Consider the following 19981-nt stretch of genomic DNA (forward strand, 5'->3'; position numbering starts at 1 on the left):
TTTTTATTTTAGCCATTCTGTTAGGTATGTAACTCAGTGTGATTTTAATGTTCATTTCCCTGATTTTGAGCATCTTTTTATGCGATTATTGGCCATGATGTCTTTACTTTGTAAAGTGTCTGTTCAAAACTTATGTCCATTTTAGAAATGATTTTTAAAAAACTATTGAGTTGCAGGAGTTTTTAAAGTATTCTGAATATGTCCTTTTCAGGTATATGTATCAAGATTATTTTTCCCAGTCTGTTTTATTTTTCTTAATATTGTCTTTTGATGAACAGAAGTTTTAAATTTTGATGAATTTTAATTTATCAATTTTAAAAAATTGTATATTCTTCATCACTTACAGACCCTCTACATGCCTCATACAGTTTACCACATGCTGTGTACTCTGCGTAGAATATAAAGAGTTAAGTGACTTTTTTTTAAAGCTCTATCTGAATGGCAGTTTTTTGTTGGTTGTTCTTAAATTGTTAGAGCCTTAATCCAGAACAGTGGTTCAAAATTTAACTGAGCATATTCATCACCCTTGAAATTGTTAAAAATAGGATTGCTGGGCTCCACTTGATGGTGTTTCATAGGTTCTCCGGTGTTGGCAGGTCTGGGAATCACTGATCTAGTAGTCCTTAAAGCTCGGCCAAACTTAAGGCTACTCCACCTACCATTTCCTCAAACAGAGGCCAGGACACTGTTCATGGAAATAACCTGTTGCGTTTTAATTTCTGCGTATTGTTACCACCAGTGCCTTTTACCGTCCTTTGAAATAGTTAATTAGAAAGCACTGGTTGGGAAAGCACTGGCGAACTTTACCAAACGGATTCTGTTGTAACAAGGCATAACTCAATAAAATATTTCAGAACAGGAATCAATTGCATAGTCTGTGTGCTTTCCAACTGCTGGCTCTTGCTTTTCTTTTACAAGAGAAAACTGCAACAAGTTTTCACAGGAAGTTTTTGTTGTTACATCTTTATTTCTTAAAAAAAAAAAAAGTTGGTTTTCCAAATGGTTTTGATAATGGACCTTCATTTGGCTGGCAATAAAACATGAAACTTCTCATTGGGTATTTTCAAGATTGCCACGGGGAATCAGCTGCCAGTTTACTGCAATGTGGAAAACTGCACGAGATTCTGGGATTGGACTCAAAATGCTAATTTCAAAGGTCGAGTGAAGCTGTAGCTCACGTTTTCGCGTGCCTGCGCTCTCTGCAGGCAGAACAAAGACCCAGCCCGAGGAGGCAGAGGCAGAGACCCATCTTAAATCTTTTTCCTGAGGTAATTTTGGAATCATGCCTGAAATGCCGGAGAACATGGAACAGGTAAGAGTTAGCTATTCAAGAAAAGAAGCATTCTGGAGTTAAGAGTTTCTTTAAAAGAATCCCAATGAAGGTCTGGTAAAAGCCGAAAGGGTGTGTAAAAAAACAAGTAAGTGTCATTCATTTCTTTAAAACGTGTAACTTTGGGACTTGGAATAATAAAGCAACTTTAATTATTGACGCTGTATGGAGAGCTCAGCTAAGTCTCAATTGACAAAAATAAAATCCAAAACAGAACAGTTTCATTTACCAGATTATAATGCAGTGATGTAGGTGAAGGTTCTATATAAATAACGGTTTTTATCTATAGTCGTGTGCTCCAGCCTTTCTTTGTCTTGGCGTGAAATGAATCTGCTAACCTAACTTTTATCTCCAGATTGCTGTCTTTAAATTTATAGACTTAGCCACCACAGGAACTTGGATATTGTCTGTGTAACAGTGGCGTTTTTGTTCACAAAGAAACTTCCATTTTTAAAAAGAATGATTAAAACCCATACACGAACATATGCCCCTGGAACCATACCCACGTTTTATCTGGCAAACATGAAAACAGATCCTCAAATGCAGGCAAGTAAACTCTATTTGTTCCTCACTCTAGATAAGGCTGCTCTGAGACTCAAAATGCTAATTGCATATGCATGACCTTAAACCGTCTTCGCGTTGAACACAATTTTTTTTTTTTCCTGGAAAGATCACACTGCATCACACGTTGCAACTAGAAACTTAACAAAAATTCCCGCTCCTTAAAGAGAGGATCAAGAGGATCTTGATTCCGCTCCCCCAAAACCCACCCACACATTTTCTTTGTTGTTTGCAGGTTATGCATGGTTTAAGTGTTTGGGGCATTCCTCTCAAGGACTCTAAGTAATGCTAAATTGATTAACAGCCTGGATTAAAACAGAAATTGAAAAGTGGGGGGCCTCAGGCTTTCTGTTACTATTCCAAAGAAACTTTATGCTTATGCAAATAAGGAAATGAGTTCTTGTTGGGGGTTGGGTAGGAAGGAAAGTCACGGGACTCAGATGTGGAAAAAAAATTTTCAAGGCTGCTTAGCGTTGAGCTCTAAGATTAAACCAAAAAAAGGTTTATGAAAATAATGTTTTAGATCCAAACAGTAATCACGTTTGCGGGCGACTTTTAAGGTCTTGGTATCCTGTACCTCAAGACTGTTCGGTGGAAAGTTGGCGAAATCCATGCGGTCCATGCTCTGGTTCCCCCCCCCCTCGCCCCCGCCCCCGCCCCCGCCCCCCGAGTAAATTTCATAAGCATCTCGGCTGGCGGGGGGCTTTTCGGGTTTGAACTGGAAGAGAAATCAGTTGCAATTAAGTGCTAGGTCAGCCTCAACGCTTAGAGCTGTCTTTGTCACTTTAAAAAAGCGCGATCCAGGTGGTAGAAGGTTCAGTATTACTATATTCCCCAGGTTCCTTTAATTTTCCTTGGTAGCGGAGGTTCGGCTCGTGTAGCCCGAAGCTGCAGCCTGTAAGGCGGTGCCTTCTCAAAGGCTGATCTGGACTCCCGTTAAATCCACCAGAAGTCCCAGGCTCTACTACCACAGCTCATTCTGCAATTACTGGTAAAGTCCGAGAATATGCGTTTTGAAGAGGCACCCAAATAATTCATCCCCCAGCCTCCCACATCTTTTTATTTTTAACTAGTCAAAATTAGTTTGACATCTTTGGAATTTCACACGTATTACTTTTTAGCATCCCGGAAAGACGAATGGGTTCTTGAGGTGTTAATGACTCAGATACCAACACTTTTATTTTTATTCCAGTGTCTTTCTAAATCTCTCAAAAAACACTCTTAATGCTCTAGAGACACAGGTCCATTGAGCTTCCTCCCCTCCCCCTCGCCCCCCCGCCTCCCCCCTCCCGCCATGACTTTAAACTATTTTATCCCACTTTATGTATTACGTGCCCAGTAGATTCTTATGCAGTAGATTCTTATGCACTGCTCAAGTCTAGGCGATCCAATTCAATCCTTACCTAGTCGGGAAGGAAAAACACACAAAATAAACAACTCCTCCTTCCCCCCCGCCCCCGGCCCCAAAACAAAACTCGCATTCCTTGCTTAAGAGAAGGCCTTTGTTTCCCTTTAAGAGTTGGCGCGTGGGCTGAGAGCGTCCCGAGCGCGCCAGTCCCCTTTCTGGGGCGTCGGCGGAGCGTGGCCAATCAAGGGGCGCGGTCTTGGCGGCGGAAGCCGGAAGCGGTGAGCGGGGGCTGGCCCGGACCTAGGGGAGGCGGGCCGAGGGCGTTAGAGCTGCGGACCGCGGCGAACCTGGGCTGGGGGAAGTGGCGGTCGCTGCGGCGGCGGCGCCAAGACGGCGGGCATGGTGGGGCGGGAGAAGGAGCTCTCTATCCACTTTGTTCCCGGGAACTGCCGTTTGGTGGAGGTGAGGGAGTCGGCCCGGGTCTTGGGGCGGGGAGGGGAGGTGCGTCTCGTAGGAACTGAGTGCGCGGAGGGGGACGAGTCTTGCAGCGGCAGCTCGAGTGGTTTTCCAGACGCCTCCTGCCGGAGTCGGAGGCCCCGGGCGGCGAGGGCGGCGCCGCCGAGTTTGTTTACCTCGGTGCACACCCTTCTGTGTTTTCTTTTTCAGCCGCTGTGACGGGAAAAGAGTAGGTCGGGTTTCACTTTCGAGCCTCCCGTCTCCCCTCCCGGGAACGAAGAGGGGTTTTCAGAGCTGTTTCAGTTTTGATTATTTCTAAATTTCGTTTTCATCCTTTGTTCGTATCCTTCGGTCTTAACAGTTCGTATCCCTAAGAAAGAAGGGGCCAGGTGGCTTTTCAGAAATAATAACAGGATTGGAGGTGAAAAGTTACTGAACTCGTCACTGTGTTATGCACTTTACATGCATTATTTACTTTAGTCCTCATATTTATGAGATACTGGTTTTGTTCCATTTTACAGATAAGAAAATTGAGGCTTAGAGGGCAAGTCCTTGGCCCAAGTTCATTCAGTAAGGTTGCAGCCGGGATTCAAATACAGATCTATTTGAACCACTACGGAGGTTGCATAAACGAAAGCTACTACTGTGTTTGGAGAGCCCCCATTCTCTCCTGTTTCATTCCAGGCCCCCCAGCATTCATCAGTCCACAGAATATATCTAGCACTGGGGATAGGAAGAATGTTAATGCCCAGGCCAACATATCTTAAGGATATAAGAGAGGATATAGGTGATGGCTATTTTTGATTATGCAGAATTTTTACACCTTCAAAATACAGCATATTTAGTGTTTTCAGATCGTTTTGGTATTTGGAGGGTAAGGTTAGAATAATGGGCTGTTTAAACCTCTCTTTTGTTCCTGTGTACCCCAAACAATGCTGAGTACTGTAATGTTACATATTGTTTGTTTATGTCAGTGTATATGCGCACATGTATGTATATACAGCTTAATCAGTTTTCACAGTAGGAGTTCAGTAGACTAATGAAAATGGATTTTCCTTCAGTAAAATTGCACAACCAAAAGCTTGGCACATATTTGCTGCTCTCAAAACCGGAATTAAAACTTGCTCGTGTCTTATAGTTTCTGTTTGAGAAATAGACTGTAGTGGTTCCTGTTAATAGTACTGTCTGTGGGGTACAATAGGATGCCAGTAGGAGTTAGACAAGTGTCACCTAGGTATCTAAAGTTTTTTAAAGTCCAGGAGTATCTCCTCAAAGATCTGCCTCAAGGGGAATGTTGTTAGAATCATATAAATCAGTGTGAAGCTTTGCCAAATTGAAGAGGTTCTAAAAATAGCAAAGTATAATTACATTTACCACTAACATTTAAGAAGATCCCTCTTTAGATATTTGTTTTGTTTCACTCTTGACTTTTTCTAGGACATTTTTTAGTAGAAGTTAATCCAAGTGTACTGAAGTAGAAACCTCTGTTCCAGAGTACTGTTTAGACCATTTTGAAAGAGCCATTTATCTTCCATTACCTGTACAGTTTGGTATTATTTGATTTGATGGCATAATAAGAGCTACAGCTCTTCGTTTATTTATATGCATTTACTTTTTCAAGTGTTTTTTGTTTGTTTGTTTTTGGTGTCTGTAAATCTGGTCACCTGAAGTTACTGAATTCTGTACATCTAAGAGTTTATAGGATAAGAGGCACATATGTTCAGGGCAACTTAAAGTGGTGTTTAATATTCCTGACCCATAAGAATAAAAATTGAGAAATAGACTCTTCAGGCAGACAGAGTATCTTCAACTCTTAATTATTCTTTGTGTTAACTAGACAGCTTTTTGTTCCTCTATTCAGAGTTCCTTGAAGTGTTTGGACATTCCTGTGTTTTGCAGAACTAAAGTAATTTACAGGGTAATGGTCCAGAATAATTTTTAGAGGATTATTTCTCTTTTAAAAAGAAAAAAAATCAAAATAGTGTGCTTTAAGAAGCTTCAGGTAGAGTTGTTTATACAAAGTCAAATATAGAAGAGATACTTTTGTTTGGCCTCTTTTAATTTCAGAGTGATGCATATTTTATTTGCTAACCACCAATAAACTTGCAATCCAAATGAAAACATCTTGTTGGGCTCCTATACTGGTGACAGAAGGTGCTCATTGAGTCTCTAGAGAGAGCTATTTGAAAAAAGGATAAGTTACTTTAAGTAAATGAACCTTCTTTCACTCTATTCAGATTCCTCTGTGGTAAGGATAATATGGAATTGTAGGACCGTAAAGCTGGAAGAGCCTTAGTCGTCTTGTCCAAATGCCTCATTTCACCAGTGAGGAGTTAGATCAGTAGAGATGGAGTAACTTTTCAATGCCACAGCGTGTGGTTAATCATCATGAAACCCCGTATAAGTTCAAAGGATTGAGACAAAACTTGGCTGGATGATAGAAGCAAAAGGGCCCAAGTTCTGCTTCCAACCTTTTCCCTTTTACTGTGGGCAAAACCTTTAACATCTGTAGACAAGGTTCCTCACTTCGGAAGTGACATCTGCCCTGCCTGTCTAATAGGACTCCTCCTGTGGTCAAAAGGTATGATGCAGGTTTATATAACACATGATAGTTTTCAAATATAAGATTGTGCAGAATCATTTGTTTCAGAAAATGCTTGTACTTTAGATCTCTGCTCTTTTAACATAGAAAATTCTTGAGCATTGACATGTGACCACTAGGTAACACAGACTGTTTCATATTTTCTTCCAGGGACCTTACGTATTATCCCAGGGTATAAGGATGTAAGGTTGTATTTTTTCCATGCAACCCCCGTCCTTTTTTAAAGTTAAGTGGTATTATATTCCCTAAAGAGCCTTGCTGTGCTTGTAACTTAATACTGTATTTCATCAAATCTAAGATGCTCTCAATTATAAGATTATCTGGGCTCTTACTTTAAGATGCACTAAAAAGCAAAAAACACTGCCAAACCATCTTTATTTCATTCATTTAACAGAGATGATAAATGAGGAAAAAATGTGCTTCACAGAATCAGTGAAGTACCTAGAGATCTTATTTTACTGTTTAAGAATTTTGTGGTTACTGCAAGCATGATGCTTGTTCTTTAACCACTTCTAGTTTTCCTTTTTAAGGGGGAAAATGGGAAAGATGTTGTCGCTGCTAGAAAGGTAGATGGCAGTTTTTTGACTTCTTTGATTAAGAGCTATCTTTAGGAAGGTCTTGGACTTCCCTGGAGTTCTCAAAGTTCAGTTTCCAAATCACCAGCATCAGCACCACCTGGAAACTTGTTAGAAAGGCAAATTATCAGGCCTCATTCCAAATCTACTTGATCTGAAAGCCTTGCAGTCGATTCCTATCCTCAGCGAATAAAGCCTGTGAACCACTGATCTAAGAACCCTTGTCTGTTCCTTTCCTTCTTGAGAGTGAAGTGAGAAACTCAGAAGAGACCACATCATAGCTCTGTTATAGTCTTTTCCCAGGGATCTTTATGGTATTTATCCTGTGTAAATTGTTTTCTGATTGTATCTCTACTAGACTTGGCATGTTTTAACCTCTTTACAATTAGAATCTTTGTAGAGTTGTTTTCTTGCCAGAAATTCAAAGAAAATATTTTGCTGGCTGAAATCCTTGTTTTTGTAGATCATTTGGCTTAGAGCCAAGTTTTGCAACACAGAGCATAGATGAATTTTTCTCTAACTTCTAAAATGTCTTGAAATTGGTTGAACTAAGGAAAAAATATCTTTAAGAATTACCTTTGTACTGTCTCTGTCAGCCCTTTCATTTCAGGTTTTTCGTGTGATAGAAATACTTGATTTGGGTGGCCTTTTTTAAAAAAATGTATAGTCTTCTAAGTTAGCTGAATTGAGGGCCAGGAAAAAAAAAAGTCTGTGTGTGCACAAAAACGGTTATTGTGTGCATATTTAAGATTTTTGACAGCTCAGAATTAGGTGACTAACAACATTTGAAATTTAAAAGGCCTCAAGTTGATAAAATTTAATAAAACTTTTTGTTGTTTTTTAATAGTAAATGTTGACTTAATTCAAGAGTCTGAGGAAATTCGGTGTTACCTATCTTGGGAATAAGGGAAAGTTCTATGTAAACATAGAACTTAAATTGTTTCTTAAATAGTAGTTCCTTTTTAATTTCAGTGTGTGAGGAATTTTTCCTTTTTCACAATAGCAGCACAGACCAGTTTAAAATATTTATTTTTTTCTTATCCTCTATCTTTGTTTATTAGTTTTAACTGGTCTAAATAGGTAAATTAAGAGTTAATGCAGGAATATGGATGGTGGTGGTGGTATGAATTGGGAGATTGGGATTGACATATATACACTAACATGTATAAAATAGGTAACTAATAAGAACCTGCTGTATAAAAAATAAAATTAAAAAAAAGAATGTTATATGATGTATCTAAAAAAATGATACAAATGAAAGTATTTACAAAAAAAAGAGGTAATGCAGGAATATTTGCCAGTTTGGTTAAACTTAGAAAGAATGTTAGTGCTATAAGGACCAAATTTATTTTTCTTCTACATAAATTCTGTGAAATGTGAATTCTCCAATTTGGACCTATCACAGTATGATAAAGTCAGTGAGATTTGAAAAACAACTTGAGATTAAAAACTGAAGACCAAAAATGTCAATTTGGAAACATATCGGCAGAACATAGCCCCAGTATTTAATCAGGCCATAAAGTAAGTAAGCTTAGAACTAACTGCATTTTTATAAACAGAAGAACGTAATTGCTGTTTTTTACTAATTTGGACATCATTGATCGTAAAAATAAGCTTTTCCATTATTACCACAGGAAATCTAAATCTATTTGACTAGGTGATTCCTTGCAGTATCATCTTAGGTTCTTTTTCTTGGGTAAGATTATTAAAACTTTTTTTTTAATAAATTTATTTTATTTTTAATTTTTGGCTGTGTTGGGTCTTCGTTGCTGCGCGCAGGCTACTCATTGCAGTGGCTTCTCGTTGCGGAGCACGGGCTCTAGGTGAACAGGCTTCAGTAGTTGTGGCTCTCGGGTTCTAGAGCGCAGGCTCAGTAGTGGTGGCGCACGAGCTTAGTTGCTCCGTGGCAAAACTTTTTCTTAAGTGACGCACTTACCCATGCATTTTGATTAATCTTTTTTCTAATTTAAGAATTGGCTTATAGGTATGGGAAAGGAAGCATATAATTAAGACTTGAAGTATTTAGTGAATGAAGATGGTGGCTGATTTTGTTGAGAGACTATTTTCAAATTAAACAATCCTTTTCCGCCCCCTTCACATTTAGGAGGAAGTTAACATCCCCAACAGGCGGGTTCTGATTACTGGTGCCACTGGGCTTCTTGGCAGAGCTGTTTACAAAGAATTTCAGCAGAATAATTGGCATGCCGTTGGCTGTGGTTTTAGAAGAGCAAGACCAAAATTTGAGCAGGTTAATCTCTTGGATTCTAATGCAGTTCATCACATCATTTATGATTTTCAGGTATGGTTTATTTTAACACATAAGTTAACTATTAATAATTGTCTGGATGACTTGAAAAGTGCTCTTGTTCTCAAGGAAGTTACTGTACTTAAAGCTCTAACATATTAAGCAACAGTAATATATAGTACACTTTTTTTTTGGCATGGATAAGAATATGTCATCCTTAAAAAGATTAGGTTGAGACATAGGTTGACAAAAGGCAGAAAATGAAGCATTTTGTAAAATGCTTATGTTTGTGAAGTATTCTTCTAAGTACTACTTTCTATGCAAATCCTTTCTTAATATCTGTAAACCTTACAACACTGCAAAATATTCTCATTTGCATTTTAGAGATCACAAAGGCAAGAGTGGTTAAACCACTTGTTGGGGATGGTCACAGAAGACTTACAGAAAAATTTAGATTCTGTTACACCTCTGATCAAATCAGAAGTTCAGATTCTTTCTAAAAACATGATCCAAGGAAAACCTGCATCAGAATCACTTGGGAAACTTGTTCTTAGGGCTCACTCCCAGAGATTTTCATTCAATAAGTGTGTGGTGGGCCCTGGGACTCTACATTTTAAGAACCATCCCAGCTTATGCACATTTAAGTTTGAAAACAGCTCTCAGATCATGCTTTCTCAAGCAATTGCTGAGAAGGAGGAAGTTGGGTGAGTGGGTACACGAGCCCTGTATGTCACTGAACTTCCCAAATCTTAGCTCTTACTCAGCTCCTCTGGGAAGTAGGTGCCCCTTCTCTACAAAGGACCCTCTGCATTCCTCTGTCCTGATGTAGGTCATATGATATTGAAACAGTCTCTTTACATATCTGTCTTTTGCATTAGATTGTGAAATCCTTGCTCCTCGCACGGTGCTTAGCATATAGGTGGCATACTTAAATGCTCAACTGGGAATACAGTTTTTATGGATGGTTAATCTTCTTTAAATGATTGGTTTAAGAGATTGGAATTTATGAATTTAATTTGCAATTGATATTCCTCTCCCTTTACCGTAGACTTATTAAGTATTTAGGTCATGTTAATTACATAAATGATCGCTCTTTTCTACCACCCAGATTAGGGGGATGAAGCTTCTTTTGATTTAAAAGCATGGTTGTCCACAAGAGTTGTGTCTGATTTTGCCTAAGAATTGCTAAATTGCTCCTTCCCTTTCAGGAAGTTTGAAAGTTGAAAAAGGGAAGTGTGACAAAACTACATTAAAAATTACAGTGATTCTTTAGTTGAAGGAATGTCGATTTAATAAACATTTTCTATGAATTAATTTACTGTTGGAAGGCTACAGTTCTTCTGTTTTATTCCTTTTTGGGTTAAAAACACATCCATGCTGAACTCCCAGCCCCATGTCATAGTACATTGTGCAGCAGAGAGAAGGCCAGATGTTGTCGAAAATCAGCCGGATGCTGCTTCTCAACTTAATGTGGCTGCTTCTGGGAACTTAGCAAAGGAAGCAGGTAATGATGTCTTTATAAAATCTTCATCAGATATTGAGTGACTGCTGAGTTTGTAAAGATTAAACTTTTGTACACGGGTTATAAAAGATGTGTTATATATATGATGAATAAGCTGTTAGAAATTCCAGTAAAGAGTAATGTAGTGTAGTAATTTAATAGATTCTTTTCTTTGTGTCTTTTTTTTTTTTTTGTAGCTGCAGTTGGAGCATTTCTAATCTACATTAGCTCTGATTATGTTTTTGATGGAATAAACCCACCTTATAGAGAGGAAGACATACCAAGTCCCCTAAATCTATATGGCAAAACAAAATTAGAAGGAGAAAGGGCTGTCCTGGAGAACAATTTAGGTAAGACACATCTCTTTAGCCCCGTACGTGACTGCTTTTGAGGATTCCTTTTTGTTTATGATGTATATATATGTTTCTAATTTAAAAAAAATTAGTCAAGGAACATAAATCATTGGAGAAAAACTAGGGAATGCAGTTAATAGAAAAACAAGAATTTTCGAAATCCTGAAGAATTTATGAATCCTTCCAGACTTTTTCCAGAATCAGTGGGTACAGGAATATCGTTAAAGAAAACAAATCATACAGTACAAATTTTTGTAATACAGGTCAATATCATTTTTCTTGGATTGCGGTATTCTGTTTTTTGTATGGTTTTTCTTTTTTCCTGTGTGTGTTTGTGTATATATACGCACACATAAATGTGCTGATTATAAAAAGTATACCCTCCTTGAAAAAATTTTTAAAAACATTTAAAATTGTAAAGAGTTCACTCAGTACTCCCTCAGAGAGAGAAGCACCAACTGTGCTTATGTATGGAAGTATTTTTTTTGAATTTTTAAACCTGTGTGCATGTTGTTTTGTAACCTGGTTTTTCTCCCCCCACATACATACATTTCAGTTCTTACAGAGCCATCTCTGGAATATCTTTTTCATATCAGTAGCTGCATAATATTTGACTTAATGATCCCCTGCACTAAAACTCCTGCCTCAGACTGTACTGCATCCCTGAGAAGCATCCCCTAGTATATATACTATACTAACACATTGAGGGGTTTGTTTTTTTTTGTATTATAAATTATCCTTTGGAAATCATCCTTGAATATATTATCAATATATAGCTGACCCTTGGACAGTGCAGGGATTAGGGTTGCCAATCCCTGCATAGTGGGAAATCCATGTGTACTCCCCGAAGACTCACTCCCAGCCTACTATTGACTGAAGCCTTACTAAAACATAAACAGTCGATTTACACATATTTTGTGTGTTACATGTATTTTTTTTTAATATAATTCCCAGGACAGTCACGTCTTTAACCTTTCCTTCTCTTTCTCTTTCTCTTTCTCTTTCTCTTTCTCTTTCTCTTTCTCTTTCTCCTTCTCCTTCTTTCTGTCTCTCTCTCTCTCTCTCCTGTGTTGGGTCTTCGTTGCTGCACGCGGGCTGTCTCTAGTTGCGGTGAGCGGGGGCTACTCTTCGTTGCGGTGTGCAGGCTTGTTGCGGTGGCTTCTCTTGTTGCGGAGCACGGGCTCTAGGCGCGTGGGCTTCAGTAGTTGTGGCACGTGGGCTCAGTAGTTGTGGCTCGCGGGCTCTGGAGTGCAGGCTCAGTAGTTGTGGTGCGTGGGTTTAGTTGCTCCATGGCATGTGGGATCTTCCTGGACTAGGGATCCAACCTGTGTCCCCTGCACTGGCAGGCGGATTCTTAACCACTGTGCCACCAGGGAACTCCCATTGTTGTCTTATATGATACAAAACACTATAGATGTTCCACGTATTACTAACACTACACATCAAAAATGAAAAGACAGTGTGAGAAGAAATTTGTATTTTATTTACAGGTATGATTCAGGCGTTGATAAGGAAGAAGCAGTAATATGATTGCTTTATGGTAGCCTAGTATAATCGATATGATTGTTTCATGGTAGCCTAGCCTATACACTAATGAGTGAATCTTTGTAAAATTTAAATGGCATACAGTATTATAGTCATATTCATAATACAGTGTTAGAAATACTGGTATATTATTTTCAAAAACCACTTATCTGTGTGGTAGACTGATACGGAGTTTCTCCAATTATGAGAGAGAAGAGAGGCATGCTGTATGGTAATGTAACTCTTTGAAAACAAAGTTATAAAACAATAAGGAAACTAACACGTTATTAATTTTATATTAATGGTCACTCACCTTATGCCTATGTAAGGATAGGCTGACTTAAGTCTTGTACATGATGTGCTACATGAAAAACATCCACATATAAATGGATGCACACAGTTCAAACCTGTGTTGTTCAAAGGTCGTCTGTGCAGCTGTGCAGTAAGTTAATTTAATTTTAAATAGTTTTTTTTGAATTTCAATTAAAGCGTTAATTATTTAATCTGTTGTAACCCCTCAGTATTGACCATCATAAAATAGAAATACCTCATAATTCCTTAGTCAGTGTTTTCAAGGGCTATGTGGTGAACACTCATATACCCTTTATATAGATTCACCAGTTGTTAATGTTTTGCCATGTGTTTTATATGTACAGTCTTTTCTTCCTGAACTCATAGAGAATTAGTTGAATTTCACCCTGAAATACTTCACTGTGTATCTTCAACAAGGATGTTCTTCACATAATTACAATGCAGTTATCACACTTAGAAAATTTAACATTAATACAATACAGTCTCTATAGGAATTTTGTCCCAGTAATGTCCTTTACTGCATTTATTTTTTAGGTACAATCAAGGATCACTTGTTGCATTTAGTTGTCATGATCAGTTTTATTTTTAATGGCCACAATAATGAAGAAATTATTTAATTAATATAATTATAAAAAATACCCCACATGACAGAGACACTTAAAAATATTCAGGATCACATTTGTTAAATAGGTGAGCTGTGTCATTTTGATATATTGCAAGTTTTCTGCGGTGATGTCGTTTAAATCCGCACACTTTGATCTTATAGCAAGACTTAAGAACCAGTCAGCTTTGAGGTATTATCTGCTTTTATTACTTTCTAGGAGCTGCTGTTTTGAGAATTCCTGTTCTGTATGGAGAAGTTGAAAAGCTTGAGGAAAGCGCCGTGACTGTTATGTTTGATAAAGTGCAGTTCAGCAACAAGTCTGCGAACATGGACCACTGGCAGCAGCGGTTCCCCACACACGTCAAAGATGTGGCCACTGTGTGTCGTCAGTTAGCAGAGAAGAGGATGCTGGTGAGAATCTAAGTGCTTTTTTTTTTTTTTATAGATTTATTTATTTTTGGCTGTGTTGGGTCTTCATTGCTGCACGTGGGCTTTCTCCATTTGCAGCGAGCGGGGGCTACTCTTCGTTGCGGTGCACGGGCTTCTCATTGTGGTGGCTTCTCATTGCAGAGCACGGGCTCTAGGTGCACGGGCTTCAGTAGTTGTGGCTCGCGGGCTCTAGAGCGCAGGCTCAGTAGTTGTGGCTCACGGGCTCTAGAGCACAGGCTCAGTAGTTGTGGCTCGCGGGCTCTAGAGCACAGGCTCAGTAGTGGTGGCGCACGGGCTTAGTTGCTCCGCGGCATGTGGGATCTTCCCGGACCAAGGCTCGAACCCGTGTCCCGTGCATTGGCAGGCGGATTCCTAACCACTGCGCCACCAGGGAAGCCCTCTAAGTGCTTTTTAAAAACTTAACAAGGACACCAAACAAAAGTAGTTCAGATAGTAGGCTGTATTTATGAATAATAAAAGTATTATGCTCTTACGTTTGATTTTATTTCTCAAATACTGTAGACCCCATCTGTCATTCTCTTATTGCAAGATAACTGAAAACTGGTATTTTTCTTCGGGTAACAAAATAATCTCCTAATGTCTTTTAAGAAGACTGTCTTAAATAATGTCTATTTAAGATTTAGGTAGTGGCAAAGAAGAACCTACATAGGGATTTATCATTTCAGCCAGTGTAAGAATAATTTGTAATTGTTTTTGGATATTTGAATAGTAGTTCATTTTAAGCATTTGAAAAAATAGAATATCCACAGAAAGAAAAATTAGAGACTGATTTATTTTAGAATATTAATAGTAGCGTGACCTTTTTTTAAAAATATGTATTTATTTATTTATTTATTTTTGGCTGTGTTGGGTCTTCGTTGCTGCGCGCGGGCTTTCTCTAGTTGCGGCTAGCGGGGGCTACTCTTTGTCGTGGTACGCGGGCTTCTCATTGCGGTAGTTTCTCTTGTTGTGGAGCACGGGCTCTAGGTGCACCAGCTTCAGTAGTTGTGGCACGTGGACTCAATAGTTGTGGCTCGCGGGCTCTAGAGCGCAGGCTCAGTAGTTGTGGCACACGGGCTTAGTTGCTCCGCGGCATGTGGGATCTTCCTGGACCAGGGCACGAACCTGTGTCCCCTGCATTGGCAGGCAGATTCTTTTTTTTTTTTTTTTTCAAAGAAGTTTCTTTTTTTTTAAACTTTGGGTTTATTTATTTATTTATTTATGGCTGTGTTGGGTCTTCGTTTCTATGCGAGGGCTTTCTCCAGTTGCGGCGAGCGGGGGCCACTCTTCATCGCGGTGCGCGGGCCTCTCACCATCGCGGCCTCTCTTGTTGCGGAGCACAGGCTCCAGACGCGCAGGCTCAGTAATTGTGGCTCACGGGCCTAGTTGCTCCGCGGCATGTGGGATCTTTCCACACCAGGGCTCGAACCCGTGTCCCCTGCACTGGCAGGCAGATTCTCAACCACTGTGCCACCAGGGAAGCCCAATAAGTTTCTTTTTAATTTATCTGTATTTGTTACAACTTTTAAAACAGAATGTGACTTGAGCACTACGTCTCCGTTCACAAAACTTGCTCCGAGTCACTTTTTTTTTTTTTTAAATGTTTCTTTATTAATTTTAGTAGGTTTTTTTTTTAATTAATTTATTTATTTATATTTATTTTTGGCTGTGTTGGGTCTTCGCTTCTGTGTGAGGGCTTTCTCTAGTTGTGGCAAGTGGGGGCCACTCTTCATCGCGGTGCGCGGGCCTCTCACTATCGCGGCCTCTCCTGTTGCGGAGCACAGGCTCCAGACGCACAAGCTCAGCAATTGTGGCTCACGGGCCCAGCTGCTCCGCGGCACGTGGGATCTCCCAGACCAGGGCTCGAACCCGTGTCCCCTGCATTGGCAGGAGGACTCTCAACCACTGCGCCACCAGGGAAGCCCCTGAGTCACTTTTCAAACAGCTTTACAACATGCCTAGATAGGCTTATAATTTTGCTACCCTCAACAACACTTTTCTTTGGAAAACAAGTCCTATGTATGGACAGTGACTCCCATCAAGTTGGTTCAGTTGAACACACTAATTTCTAGGGGCCTGGCACATGCAGTCAGTACAGGCGATGGAAGGTTTAAAAAGTAAATCCCAGAAGATGAAAGTTGCTTTAAGAAGTATTTTCTTTTAAACATCAAGGTATATACTTCAGAACACTTCAGTGACAGAAGATTTGGTCTACTAAAGAATCCGATTGATAGCTAAACACTTCAGACCATGAAGTTAACGTAGGTTACATACACCTGACGACAAATGCTGCTTCCGTCTGTTAAAATAAGCCAACATGAAACTAGAAAAAAACTAGCTCTGCTTTTAGCGTCTGAAGTATCACAGTATCACACTTAGTAGAAAGAAATCTTATCTTCCCGTTAAGTAGTTGTCATGCCATACAGGTTTTTAAATGTTAACACAAATAAAGAAATACTTGAAAACACATTATCAGAAGAAATGGAAGACAAGAGTGTTGAACACGCAGCCGCGTAATCCTCAGGCAGAGCTCAGTCTGCTTCTTCCATGCGGGACATGTCGTTGTCTCCTTCGAGGGGCGGCGTCTCCTCAGTTACAGCAGCACTGCTGTCGTCAGCAGTGGGGTCATCTTCATCAGTACCAAGACCAAGTTTGATCATCCTATAGATCCTGTTAGCATGTGTCTGGGGATCCTCCAGACTGAAGCCAGAAGACAGGAGAGCCGTTTCGTACAGCAGGATGACCAGATCGTTCACAGACCTGTCATTCTTGTCAGCCTCTGGCAGGCGGATTCTTAACAACTGCGCCACCAGGGAAGTCCCGTGTGACTTTTTTTAATACATCAAAATTTATATATTTAAAAAAAAAATATGTACCATGACAGTACTTAAGGATGTTATGACTAATTAGCTCATCTTGAAAAATGGTTCTGTTAAGTTTTGGTTTTAGCTTCTTAGGATAATTGGAAATACTTTTTAAATTGGCCTGTGTTTCATAAAAATCTGTAATCATTTTAGGATTCCCACTAAATAAAATTGGAGCTACTTACATTTTTATTTTAAAAGAATTCTTAAGGCTAAATTCTAGAAATTGCTTTTCTTGTTTAGCTGGGGGTATTTATAGGAATTTGATTTTAGATATCTTGTGTATAGCATTCCAGAAAGGAGCGATGCATTTTATTTCCTGAGCCTGTTTAAGTTAGTTTTCTTGTCAAACTTGCCATTCCACTCAACTCAAAAAGTTTGAAACCATTTTGAACTTTTTGTGTCCTTGTCAGGATCCATCAATTAAGGGAACCTTTCACTGGTCTGGCAATGAACAGATGACTAAGTATGAAATGGCGTGTGCAATTGCAGACACCTTCAACCTCCCCAGCAGCCACTTAAGACCGGTAAGTACATGGCATTTAAAACCTTCTTACTGGGAATTCCCTGGCAGTCCAGTGGTTAGGACTTGGCGCTTCCACTGCAGGGAGCACAGGTTCAGTCCCTGGTAGGGGAACTAAGATCCTGCAAGCCTTGAGGTGTTGGCAAGAAAAAAAAAACAAGCTAACCTTACTGTTTGGAAGTCCCGGTCTATCACTGCAGTGTGTACTATGGATAACATTTTTCTTGTTGTTTGGAAGTTTTGGATAACTTTATTTTCTGGTACTAATCAAAGTGAACTTTGCTTGTATTTTGGCAGTTTCTATTGTTAATTTTCTCTAAATTACCATGTATAAAGAAGCCCATGAGTATTGGTGAAGTTTATAGAAAAAGTATTGTCTTGATTGTGGCAGACATTTTATTTATTTTTCCAGGGATCAAATCTGATTTCTTGCACCGAGGGCAAGAGGGCAGAGGGAAGTAGAGAATATAAAGCCTCAGCCTGGGGCTTCTTATTTTTGATTTTTTGTTTTTGTTTTAAAGATAACTGACAGTCCTGTCTTAGGAGCACAACGTCCGAGAAACGCTCAGCTTGACTGCTCCAAATTGGAGACCTTAGGCATTGGCCAGCGAACACCGTTTCGAATTGGAATCAAAGAATCACTCTGGCCTTTCCTCATTGACAAGAGATGGAGACAGACGGTCTTTCATTAGTGTATGTGTGTTGTTGTTGTTTTTTTAAAATGAGAAGTCAAGTATGTGGCACTTTTTAAAGAAAAAAGGAAATAGTTTTGTACAAGTGCTCTTTGTGACTCATGGTCTTTCAGGTAAATGATGCTCTTGCACTAGTGAAACTGTCTAAGGAAACCAAGGTCAGTAATGCCTTGTTTGAAGTAATGAGTTTCCTGTTTATCATTTTGTTCTGGCTTAACTTGCTATTTGAATATAGTAAATTATGATTCTCAAACATTTGAGAGCCAGGATGAAACACATCTGCTGTAGACATTTTTTTGGATGAAATGCATTGTTCATTCCTATAAATAACCTCTACATTTTCAGGACTTTTGCATCTGTTGATCCTTTTATGTTTTAAAGTGTGTTAAATAGTATAAAAATCATTGGTGTCCATTATTTGCTTTGCTCGAGCTCAGATCAAAATGTTTGAAGAAAGAAACTTTATTTTTGCAACTTAAGTGTAGTTTTTATGCTTGAGATGTTTCAACTTGTTATGTATATTGGAACTCCTGCAGCTTGCTGCCTCCTGCTTTTGTAGCAGTGAATGGTGAGCCTTTGAGAGAGAGAATGTGTGTATGTGTATGTATTTTTTTAATATATATGAAACTGTCCTTTTCACTCCATGTCACTAAGTGATATTTCATATGTGTGGTTATACCAATAGTAATGGGCCTTGTAAGTCTTTTGACCATTCATGAATAATAATAAATATGTACTGCTGGCATGGTAATGCTTAGTTTTCTTGTATTTACTTCTCTTTTTTTAAATGTAAGGACCATTTATCTGAACTGTTGTTTTGTTGCTTTAATTTTTTACAATTACCTTCTTATCATGTAACATCTGATGCATACAAGAGAATATAGTTAATATACCTTAAGATATAAAACACAATAATAAAATGAACCCTGGTGAACATACCACTTGAAATCTAGAATGTTACAGATATCGTGTTTACTTGTTGTGCCCACTGATTTTTTTTAATGGAAAGTAAATAACTATATACTCTTGTAATAGATTTACATAGAATGTTCCTTTTGAAGAATGCAGAGTATTTGAATGTGTTTTCTATACCAAGTGATATTCAGGTTACCTTAGCCTCAACAATATTTTTGGTCCTTAATAAGGGAGCAGAAAGGTAGAGTAACTAGTGGGACTTGGCTTCTATTTGGAGTTCGAGTTCAGTGCAAATCCTGGTTTCGGATTTTCCAATTTCACTTGTGGAGTATTCTTTCCCTAGATATTATGATCTTATTTTCTCATTAGACAAAAAGTATTTGTTTCTAATTTCCTAATTTACTCAGAATTTGGGGTTTAGAGAGCATCAAGTCTGGGTGATTTGATTAAAGCAGCAGTTCCCAAACCATGCTATGTTTTATTATTAACTAGGGAAATTTTACCGCTACCTGAGCCCTATCCTGGACCCACTGAGATAGAATTTCTGGAATTGATGCCTGCTAATGTAGTTTTAAATGTTCCCCAGGTTCTTCTAAGGTAGCCAGCCTGGCACCTGTATTTGGCAACCACTGAAGCATTCTGGCTTGTCTTTTTAAGTTACTTCATTTCACATAGTACAGAATTCAAATTTTCAGAGTAAAAAAAACTTCTTTCTCATTCTTCTCTAGCCACTTATCTTTCATCTGTGGCAGAAACCAGTGTAGATAAGATTCTGGCATGTTTTCAGAGGCATTCTACCTATATAAGGAAATAGTCTCACGACATACGTATTCGTGTTCATACTCTCACCATACTTTATTTACATAGCGTAATATAATACACATTTTTCTGCACTTAGTGTTTATTTTTTTCATTTACTATGCCTTAGAATTTATATAGTTAACAAAGACTGTCTTTTTTTTCCTATTCATTTTGAAATTTCAGTCTCTCAGAAAAGTTGCCATAATACCATACAGAATGCCTGTAATCCCTTTTTCCAGATTCCCCAGTTGTCAACATTTAGCCGTATTTTTCCTATCATTTTCTCTTTCTCTTTTTTACATATACGCACAGGATACATGTATTTTCCCCTGAACCATTTATTTTA

General features: G+C 38.8%; 1 protein-coding gene across 2 annotated transcripts; it reads left to right on the plus strand.

The window, feature by feature from the left end:
• The first annotated feature begins 1201 nt into the window (after positions 1-1201).
• On the plus strand, positions 1202-18670 carry MAT2B (methionine adenosyltransferase 2 non-catalytic beta subunit). Of its 2 annotated transcripts, none has more exons than XM_068536331.1 (7): positions 1202-1312; positions 8977-9171; positions 10507-10621; positions 10816-10968; positions 13629-13822; positions 17118-17231; positions 17749-18670. In XM_068536331.1, the coding sequence occupies exons 1-7, from the start codon at positions 1283-1285 to the stop codon at positions 17917-17919; spliced, it is 972 nt and encodes a 323-aa protein (XP_068392432.1). In that variant the 5' UTR covers positions 1202-1282; the 3' UTR covers positions 17920-18670. The 2 variants fall into 2 exon arrangements, with proteins under 2 accessions (XP_068392432.1, XP_068392431.1); XM_068536330.1 differs by lacking the exon at positions 1202-1312 and adding an exon at positions 3531-3701.
• The last annotated feature ends 1311 nt before the right edge of the window (positions 18671-19981 follow it).

The sequence above is a fragment of the Eschrichtius robustus genome, chromosome 2 (assembly GCF_028021215.1).
Source record: "Eschrichtius robustus isolate mEscRob2 chromosome 2, mEscRob2.pri, whole genome shotgun sequence".
NCBI classification, from domain to species: domain Eukaryota; kingdom Metazoa; phylum Chordata; class Mammalia; order Artiodactyla; family Eschrichtiidae; genus Eschrichtius; species Eschrichtius robustus.

What these genes read in the sequence shown, in the direction of transcription:
- MAT2B (XM_068536330.1), top strand. Translation starts at nt 3,639, where the DNA reads ATGGTGGGGCGGGAGAAGGAGCTCTCTATCCACTTTGTTCCCGGGAAC. An exon ending in GAACTTAGCAAAGGAAGCAG is followed by an intron (nt 10,622 to 10,815) that starts GTAATGATGTCT and finishes TTTTTTTTGTAG; the next exon opens with CTGCAGTTGGAGCATTTCTA. An exon ending in TGTCCTGGAGAACAATTTAG is followed by an intron (nt 10,969 to 13,628) that starts GTAAGACACATC and finishes ATTACTTTCTAG; the next exon opens with GAGCTGCTGTTTTGAGAATT.